Here is a 10817-nt window from a genome sequence, read left to right on the forward strand (position 1 = left end):
CAGTATTTGCTCACAGCTTTCAGCTTTCACCTCAGCAAGCTGCCAAAATGGGAAAGGTAAGTGGAAGCCCCAGTATGCCAGTACTCTGCTCTAACGCAGACACTGGGATGGACTCTGAGTCTTTGCAAATGTTTATATTGCAGATCATTTTTTATGAAGACAAGAGCTTCTGGGGCCACTGCTATGAACGTAGCAGTGACCACCTTGTCCTGCGGTCCTATGTGAAACAATGCAATTCCATCCAGGTGGAAAAAGGCAGCTGGATGATTTACGAGAATCCCAATTACTCAGGACACCAGTACTTTTTAAAAAGGGGAGACTATCCTGACTTTCAGAAGTGGTTCAGTCTCTGCGACTCCATCAGGTCTTGCCATGTAATCCTACAAGTGAGTTCTGTTTGGCAGTGTATCACAGTTTACGAAATTGGGTATGGTTTATCCTCTAAGAATATAGTTATGCAGTCTCTTCAAGTAACTGAAGAGACAGGCAAAGTTCAGTAAGGCAATGCAAGTTGCACTGGAGATGAAGGAAATAATCTGTTTAATATCAGTGCTATTTCCAGGACCTATACATAACTCGGAGATGCTAAAAGAAAGCTGAGTGACTGTTTCTAGGTAGAGAATGTTTTTATATTGCTCAGGGAAGGGCTAGCAGGGCCGGCTGATAGAAAGTTCTGCTGTAGGCCGATATATGCAACTTGGTCATGACCACACTATGTTATGATTCAATGACACAAGAACATGTTATATCAGATTTGCAATGGGTACGGCTTTCCTAACATAAAAGCTGTGTTGGTTAAAATTAGCAAAGAATTAATACTTGCTAAAGTACTTCTCTGGTTAGTAAGATATACTATACAGCAAAAGCCATAGCAGCAGGAACACTCCACATGCCCGTGCTTCACATAGCTCTGCAGTTTGCCACATGGCAATTGCCTGCGCACCAGTGTATAACGGAAGCATATGGAGTAACATGGTAAATGTCTTTTAGTAGCACAATCTTGAAGAAGCCACATTATTCATGCCTGGTCATGAGTAAGTGACACAGATCATCTCAAAGTCACATGAATACATTTTCTCCTACTGTCACAATATAGAGTCCTTATAAATCCCATTTCTTCAAATCATAAAGCATCCTCCATCTACTTGCTACCACACACATTATCATACCCATTTGCTCCTCCATGTGGGTAAGAATTAAAGCTCCTCTATTAGCTTCAAAAGAGTGAATCTCTTCACAATCCTGTCGCCAGAATAGAACACAGTTTCTCAGAAATGCACATAGTAGCTGGGAAAGTTGCCTTTTTCTGAATGTCTGTCTGTTCAGTAATGTCAGAATCAGTCAAATTGCTGTCTTTCCTACATTTTTGCTGTGTTTGCCACTGCAGAATTGTGTTTCCCACAAGATTCAGCTCTATGAAAAAGAGGAGCTCCAAGGCCAAATGTTGGAGCTCACTGATGATTGCCCAGCAGTCCCAGGTTACACTGAGATCTCCCTGAGATCTGCTCCCTCAATGTTGTAGGTGGCTCTTGGATCTTGAATGAAATGCCCAACTTCAGGGGCCGACAGTATTTACTGAAACCCGAGGAATACAGAAGATCCCCTGACTGGGGTGCAGTAAATGTCAAAATTGTCTCTTTAGAGAGGCTGGCTGACTTGCACTGAGTTATTGCTCCCACGCTAAATAAACAGTGAATGCATTCCAAAATCCTTGTTCAAACAAATGTTCCTTCATTACTACAAACAAATTAAAGTTGTGCAGTCCAGAGGGAAATCCGATTCCTCTCACATTTTAGGCGGAGAAGGGGAATACTTTAAAAAATATTCACAATTATCCAGCTGTTCCACAGTATGTGATAATTTAAATAACTGTTGAAGGTCCAACTGCATATTGCTAACCCTGGTAAGTGTAGAGCTCCTCAGTCATTACGTCACTGGATATACCTATTAATGGGAAGGTCTGGTTCTTTGATCTAAGTTTTCCCCAGTTTTACAAGTTTTGACCTAGGAATAGATTCCAGCTCTATACTTATGTGGTTGGACTTTTAACAGTTATTTAAATTACCATGTACTGTGCAACAGAAGAGTAAGTCCCATTAACAGTTATATCCAGTGAAGTACTGACTGAGGAGGAAAAGAACAGAAAGATGCAGAGGAACTTAGAACAAGGTGAACACTGCATTTGGCATCAAATTATTCATGCAAACAAGCTGCTCCGTGCTACCACCAGTCCAGCAAAGCTTTCCAGTCTTATCCCAGCTGATTCCTCCAGAAAGAATTTTTCCAGATCCTTAAATCACATGACCTTTATACAGCATGTTTTAGTGAACCTGTTCTTCATGAACTAGATGTTTAGCTGGTGTCAATCGTCCTGCTTCTACTAACTTCAGAGCTGCACTATCTGCTGCAGCAGGAGATTGAGCCAAATCCCTCAACTGCCAGGCTATTCTGCATGCAAAAGGAATTAAATAAGCATACCAGTGTGGATTAGAAACAGGACATCATCTTGTTGTGCTGGAAAAAGTCTATTGCATCATTAATTACCATTCAAGTTATTATGTATATGCCTACTAATCATCTCTGAATCCTGTTCCAGCAGGCACTCTGTGCAATAATGAGTGAGAGCCATAATAAGATGTAACAAAACACAGTTAAGGGATCTCATATCTTAACATACCTCTTCTCATTTAGGTAGTGGAGTCTAGAATTTTTTTCTGGGCATAGTTAGGCAAATATTCTAGTGCTCTTCAGCAAGGTACTGAAGACTTTTGGAAAGAGAAAGCAGTAGAGAGAGCACAGAACTACTAGGACAGTCCACAAACTTATCTAGTACATGTTTAATTTTAAATAATTTCATCTGGGCTTTAAATGGTAGCCTTTGATTTTGTTTTGCCTAGTAAACATTCTGATAATGGAGTCCTTGAATAAAACCAAGCAACTTCTACAGCAGTGAGGTAGACTGCTTAAAACTCACATCTCCATTTGCTAATGTCAGAGACCTCATTTAAGCCATTATTTCATGCTCACATGACCCATCAGTAATAGCCTGTTAGTGATCCTCACCAGCCTTTCCCTGACAACACTGGAGAGGAAAATAGAACTATTCTTTGCCCTTCTCGTCCTTTCTTTTGAACATGGGACACTATGTCTGCCCTCCTGCCTGTCCTTTACTGCACAAAGGAGGCTGTTCAGCTGCTGCAAATGTCTGGTGTACATAAGAAGACCATGCTTCAGCTAGAGAGAAATGGAGCGTGAACAATCAGCTCTCAAGGCAGAAGTGTGAAAAAGCATGTTTCCTCTTGTTCACAAATGCCTAATATTGTGCATTTATAGGAACGGCTCAGTGTAAGTAATATGTGTGTTAGCATGCTTAGGTTAGCATGCTAACCCAGGTTTGCAAAATAACACAGCAGTTCAAGCACAGCATCTCCTTGCCTGCTTAGAACAGGAAACCAAAATATTTTGTTTGCCTTCAGCAAGAATAAAATAAAGAAAAAACAGACCAGCTCCCCAGACAGCAATTAACATATGCCTACATACTCCAGCAAAGTATCTAGTTCAATTAGTGCAATTGAGAAATATGGCTACATAGTGATGCGTAGGTTACATGCTGGCATTCCTTTGGTCAAAGGCAAGAATGAACAGAAATGTACTATTCAGTGATCAGAGCGATAGTTAGGATGTCTGGATTCTTGACTCTGCTGCATCCTAGAGTTTGGGGGTGGCTAAACCTCTCCGAATTTCGCCATCTGAGACAGGAGTGGTGGCAATTCCTAGATTTCAAGGAGCACTGAGAGGTTTTACTTGCTTTTGTTTGCAAATGTTCAGAGAATCTCAAGCAGACATTAAGAACAAGGGTGCTAGAGGAGAGGAGCACTGGGAATTCACAGAGAACATCCAAGTTTTCACTAACAAGTCTTCTAGGTTCCTGTAGCTTGTTTTATGATTGATAGCAAGCACTACAGTTGCTGGCATGCAGGGTATGTTTCTCTACACAAACACTCACTGCTATTTTCAGATTATCCCTATGCTTGTGTGTTTCTGGGGTGCAAAAGCAGTCAATCTCCATGTAAAAGCAGCTGTCATAACAGCATATTAGTTGAGGGCAGATGGAACAGATGTAAATAACCAGACTCCTCAGATCATGGATACCATTTGGCTAACAAAATATTTTGGCTCCAGAGTTTAAGATCAACCCACAGCCCTTCCTGCAGTGCACAGCCCATCTGTGGCATAGGGTCCTGGGAGGGGAAAGTCTACAGGATTCAAGGAGAAACTGGATAAGTACTTGGAAGACAAATCCACTGAGGGTTATTAACCAGAGAGAAGTAACCTCCTGCTCAGAAAATCTCTTGAGCTAAAAATACTTTAGGTCTTGAAGTTTGAACGAAGTATCATATGTATTTTCTTCATATCTACCCTTCCTTCGGTGCCTACTCATGGTTGCGGTTGCTGCCAAGTTACCTGACTAGCTGGTCTGACCCATGATAGCTTCTCTACATTTGTAGCTACAATAAGGAATTCACATATCACTGCCCCTACCCTGGTCTCTCAAGTTCCAAATTTTAACACAGTGGGCTTGGTGATGAACTATGAAGGACCATACAGGACCCAAAAGACAAGCCGGCTCCACAAAGCAAGCATGATCACAGAAAGAACAAAAAAAAGTGTAACACTTCCAAGCCTGTCAAAGATCTTTGAGAAATGCAAGCAGAGGCCTGCACATAGAAGTTGTTCCTGTAAGTGAATTCAATTTGCTTAGCATTAACCATCAGGAAGAAGTTTTTTTTGGTCCAAAGAAAGCATGGGGGTATTCAGAAGCAACTTCTAGACCTAAATTCACACGATTCCCTCAGTCTGCTTTCAGTGTTAAGGGCTACAATTTCCTGGCTGAGGAAGCACCTCCAAGAGAGAGGCTGACAGGAGTGATACCATTTACAACACCCACGCACAACTAGAGCTGTGTAAAAACAGGCCAGCTAAAGATTTGCCCCTGAAGTTTTGCAGCTTCATGAAATCACCATACAAGACTCATAGTGAAAGACACATGCAAGAAAGCACAAACATGTAGTGTCTTGGTTGAACAAGAAGCCAGTGAGACAAAAAGATCCACTATCGCTCCATGCAGTATGAGCAGGAATATGAAAATGTGGCACTGCACGTGATAGGATTTTGTGAAGGTTAGTTCAAAGGTGGGTGTGAAAGGAGAGAAAAGGAAGGCAAGCAGGAGAGAAAGGAATGGTCTCTGGGAAAAAAAAAAAACAACAAATTATAGAGACATATTTAAAACTCCAGAAGAATAACTCAAAACTGTGCTGTTTCTCTTTTTCCTTTGAAAAAGTGTCTTGGATTTTTTTTTTTTTTATTTCAAATAGATAACATTTCCTTGATATTTTAACATTGGTTTGTACTTAGGTTTGTACTAGACCGAACGGAAAATACTTAGAAGGCCTGATCTAGCACTGGTAGCACAAAACTTTTACTCAGGTTACCTCCCATTACTCAAACAGACATAAACTAAGGAAAAAAAGTTCCTGCTGGCACCTGAAGATGATCAGCAGCAGAATAACTTTACCTAAACAGCCCCAGAGTACATCAGCTTCAGCCCGCCCTTCCAAAACAGCTCTGACTTTGAGGCTGCCTAGACTTCTAAAGACCACTGCAATGTATCAACTGGCTGACTGAGAATTGCACTACACCATATCAAACAAGGGCCCAGAATGAACACAGTTCTGAGCACCTTTGGATTAATCAGATCAGACTGAAAACTTACCACAATGTTCTTTGTAAACAACATTTTTTTGTAAGTTCAACTGCAATTAAAGTTTCTTCAGCTGAAGAAATTACTATGCTGTTGCATTTCGCCTCAGTGACTCATACCTGAGCTCCAAAAATCTGTACATCTCTCAAATGAAACATTTCTCTGTGCAGATTTTAAAAGGTTCTTCTCTGCCTTAAACAAGTGATATCCATCCTTCAACTTCTAGTCTCCTTACCTATGAGCTCTGAATTATAGAATTTCAGCAGTGAAGCCTGGATGGATGTAAACGTCCATTACCACACATTTTTTATTACATCATTTTCTCTCTCATACACATACTCTTACTGTTGAAGGAAACAGGGCAGCAATACCTGGTCTGAAGGCTCTTGAAAATCAGCACAGTTTTTATTAGCATACTGTAAAAACTGTTTTACAGTATTGTCACTGGGAATCGATAGGCATTAAAAAACTTTTGACTCAGATAATCAGGGAACAGAGAGAGATTAAAAATAAAATTACATGAAACAATTCTGCTGCAGCATTTCCAGCACTTTCGCTTGCACATGTTCCATCAGTAAAATAACAGAAACATTGCTTGACCTACCTTTACTCTGATCCTCTGCTCACTGATGGTAACAATAAAGTTGGTACCCCACAAACTACTGCTATTGCCTTTTGTTTAGAGAATGACAATGGAGAGAGGGAGAGGAAAAAACATTCATTCTCTTTACAGAGCAAAAAATTCTCTTTTATCCTACTCCTGTGGATGCAGCACTGTGCGTTCTATATAAAGGACTGCTGACTCCTCCTGCATGCTGAAGTCTCACAGCTAAACCCTGGCAAAAATGGCAAAGATAAGAACAGCTGAGTGAATGGAGTACTGACAAACAGCCTAGCACATGCATAGCTCCTTGTAGGCAAGTATGTTTGCAAACATAGTTTGTTGGTCTACCAACAAATTAGCAGAGGGGAAACCTCCAGTGGTTGTTTTATTATCTAGCTCTTTGATAAGTTTCCTAAAGAAAGCCTATAGTGTACTTGGAAGCTTTCAAATGCTAAAACGTTTACACACATAAATCTTTTGGTTTTATTTTTCTGCCTGGCTAGTTTCCCTTTCAGTTTGTCAGCTGCTGAAAGAGACCTAAAGTTTATATATTCATAGACTTCTAAGATGAACAGGAAAATAAGGTTGAAGTACTCTATTCCAAACAAATGTGATAAATATCACCAAACAATGCCACTGAATTTAAATATCTCTGACTTGATTTTACTGCTGCTAAGATATAGCTGCCTAACACGACATAGAGTGCTCAATGATTAACTCAGGTTAGACACAACAGTCTTGTTTTGTTCCTGTATCATTAAGAGGGGTGAAAACTTCAGCACAATTCACATGTAGGAGAATTATTCCTTCCTTTGTCTGTATTCTCACATTGCAGAAGATTTCTAGGAGCCCAGGACTGGGTGCAGGAGATGGGCACAAAGTTGAATGATTGTGTCATACACAGAAGTCGTCCATGGAGCTTTCAGTCAAAGAGCAATTTGGGTTTTGCTTTCTCCAAATGTGCCCAAAAACTTGTCACGTGCTGACAGGCTATTTCCAGCATGAAATCATGATGAAAGTTGCCCCTCCACTTTCTAGGGTCCCAAAGGGACATCCACCTGTCATTTGTAGTACAAGAGAAATGAAGACACTAGTAACTGTCTGTACATCCTATAGAAAATGGACATAAGGGCTTTGCTAGTCTTTGGGCCTGGTAGAAGTGTCCCTATGGACCTTTGCAGTCTTTGGCTTGTTTTGTACAATCTAGGCAAAACAAAGCCAGCTTTCAAATACTTTCCAGTGTGACTAGGGTTACTTTTGTTTTATTGCAGATCACTTTCTTTGAGGAAAGAGACTTGAGGGTGGCTTTTGTGAAGCCACCACAGACCAGCCAGACCTGCGTGCCCACCTCAACCGCTGCAACTCTATCAAGGTGGAAACTGGCTGCTGGATGATCTATGAATTTCCCAACTACATAGGCCATCAGCACTTCCTGAAGAAGGGAGAATATCCTGACTACCAGCACTGGATGAGCTCCAATGACTCCATTAGGTCTTGTATCATCACAGCAGTAAGTTTTCTATCTTGTCTCCATGTATGTTACTGCCTATATTAGAATCAGAGTACTACACCCCGTTTTGACAGCCCTGGCACAAGTAACAACTTCCCCAGAGACCTCTATGTAGAAGGTAGTAGAAAGTACATTTACCAAGTTCACCTAATGCGGTTTAGACTCCTAAAGTGGTAGGTAAGTCAATTGGGATTCTCAACCAAATAAATGGTTGGTTAGTGCTTGGGGTGGGGGGGTGTGTGGGAGGGGCCGGAAGTTTATTATATTTATTTTTATTTTAATAGTATGTTTATCTATTTTTTTTTTATATATATATATATAAAAGCACTTAACTTCACCAATCTTCTAAAACCACTCTGGCTATACATGATCCACACAAGGAAGTTTAGTCCAGAGCTAAGAACCAAACCACATCTCCTATGCCCCAGTCAATGCTCTTCTTTCAAGGTAGGCAAAGTTGGTGACTACACTACTACAGAGGCAACCTGATACATCCCATTGTAGAGACACCACAATGTATTTGAGCTGCAAATGAAGGCATATTTGCCTCATGATAGATTTTTTTCTGAGTACTTCAGCCCAGAATAGATCTGTGTTTTTCCCTCCTAGACTCATTCCCTGGAAGAGTTTTACTAAGAGGGGAGAGGTTGCCAAGATGTGACAGATTTCCATACTCACACATAAGGCTAAGGATTTGAGATTTGGCCCAGGAATAGCCTTGATGCTGGAATGTGTCCCTCCAATGTTCACAAAAAATTAAGTCCATCCATGTTGTAAGCTTTATGTGCAATTCAGTTCCCCTGTCCAGTAGCAGCTTCATAGACCATCACAGCAAGTTTCCAGATACATTCCATCTGCGTAGGATAATGCAGCTATTTTTTTCACTGACATGCAGTTCTGGGCTTCACTTAACTAAGTTCTGGGTCCAAGTGCTGAAAGCTAGTGCAGACACTCTTGTGTCCTTTCAAGCTGTAGAGGGAAGGAAGTCACAGATCAGGACAGTGGGAACAAGATGGACTGAAGGGAAGTTGACTTGGGAGACTGATGGGAAGTATCTGAGAAGGAGCAGAGAAACTGAAAATTACTATGGGGGTAGAAAAAAAAAATCCTAAAATTAGGACACATTTCTGCATGCTTTCCAGATTCAGAACAAGAGTGTCAAGAAAGTTTGATTCCCCAAATGTAGATACTAAAGTGGTTTGGGGTTTGGTTGTGGGTTTTTTTTTTTAATTAAGTAGGGTGTTGGTCTTTGCACAGCAGCAGTAGTCTTGTGTCTATACAACTGCACTTGAGCACCTGCAAAAACTGTATTAAGCATTGAAGCAAGAGCAGAATGTATTTTTCTATATTAAATTTTTGCTGTGCTAGATACAAGAGTCAGAGACAGTCTTGAAACAGTTTATTATCTTAGTAGATGAAAAGAAAAAAAACCTGCCCATCCAAGGCTGTGTAACAAAAGTAGGATCAGAAAAAGCTCCCCTCTGTCCCAGCCAGAGCCTTATCCAGTTCTTATATCAACATCTAGGAACACTGAGGGCACACGGCGGCTGCGGCAATCCAGGTATGTCACTGAGCTTATTTCTTACCTGCATGTACTGTTGAAGTGTGGTGATCTTGGCTGGACCCCACCTCTGCTTCCTGCCCTAATGCAATTCTTTTGAAGCAGTTGTACTCTCACCGGAGCAGAAAGGACCCACAGCACTGCTGCTTTAAATTAGGACCCAGTCAGATTTATTCCTGTTAAACTGACTTTTCTGCACATACTAGTGGCTATTCACTGTTGTATTGCTAGCATCAGTATTGCATCCAGCAAGCTGTAGTCACCTAGAACTGCCACTTGACATCCTCTGCATCCATATCTGGATTTGCCTTCGCAGCCCCAGGAGCACAGCCAGCTACAGATCTAGGAGAGGAATGACTTTGGAGGCGGGATGTTGGAATTCATGGATAACTGCCCTTCTTTCCAGGATGACTTTCATTAAAGGGACATCCAGTCTTGTAACATACTTGAAGGAAGCTGTGTTTTCTATGAACAGCTACACTTCTGAGAACAGCAGCACCTTCTGAGGCCTGGCGAGTACATGCAATTCACCGACTGGGGTGCCACGACTGCCGAAGTTGGATCCTTCCAACCAACAGTGGATATTTCCTAACCAGCACTTTCCTAAGCTATAGGAGTGGTGCCATTAGCACTTTATTAAGGCCAAGGAGTTTCAGAGTCTACACGGGTTAGGTTCCCATCTCTTGCAATGCTTTTAGCCTTTGATTTAAAGCCCAGCAGAGTCAGAAACTGTCTTGGCTACAGTTGGCTTCAGAGCCTGTGCTTGCTTTACTGGTAGGAAAAATTCCCCTGAAGTCAGTGGAGGTAGGCTGGTAATGAGTAACACCCAAGCTCAGAGGAAACCTGCATCTAAATTGCCAAGCTGAATTATATGCAGTCTCAAATCAGTTTAAAAATAGCATCTTTGAAGAAAAATATTATTTCAGACCTTAGAGGAAAAAATTAAATACATTCATTTATGACCATGAAAATCCAAAAATCCACCTGTAACTGAGCCCATGGGACCAACTCTCTGCTTGAATTTATCATAGGGTGTACCTTACATCTTGAACGGTCCCATAAAAGCAATGTCCTTCTCAATAGTTCTCGTGTGAATAGAGTGGCAAATTCACAGCCACAGTGTCATCATGGAGGTATAGCGTACCAAACCTGCAGCTGTGACACTAGATGACTTAAGACAGAGCAAAGCGTTTACAGTATTTGCCATCTTTATTAAGAGTTATTTCTGTCAATGAAAATTCGTAATGCTACAGATACCAAAATAGATCTTTCAGTTGCTTATTCACTTCCTGATGAAAAAAAACAGTCCTGGTGTCCAATAGTTCCTGCTGCCATTTGGCATTAAGTCTGAAGTTGTGCACAGGACTGCACTGCTCCTATT

General features: G+C 41.1%; 1 protein-coding gene and 1 pseudogene across 1 annotated transcript; both read left to right on the forward strand.

Annotated features, from left to right (window-relative positions):
• The first annotated feature begins 47 nt into the window (after positions 1-47).
• LOC142083926 (gamma-crystallin D-like) lies at positions 48-1665 on the forward strand. Its single transcript, XM_075153964.1, is given in 4 exon segments — positions 48-56; positions 144-395; positions 1388-1489; positions 1492-1665. Coding segments are annotated over 4 exon segments (537 nt in total).
• Positions 1666-5777: 4112 nt separating this feature from the next.
• Positions 5778-10088, forward strand: LOC142083851 (gamma-crystallin B-like; annotated as a pseudogene).
• The last annotated feature ends 729 nt before the right edge of the window (positions 10089-10817 follow it).

Source organism: Calonectris borealis, chromosome 6, assembly GCF_964195595.1.
Source record: "Calonectris borealis chromosome 6, bCalBor7.hap1.2, whole genome shotgun sequence".
NCBI classification, from domain to species: Eukaryota; Metazoa; Chordata; class Aves; order Procellariiformes; family Procellariidae; genus Calonectris; species Calonectris borealis.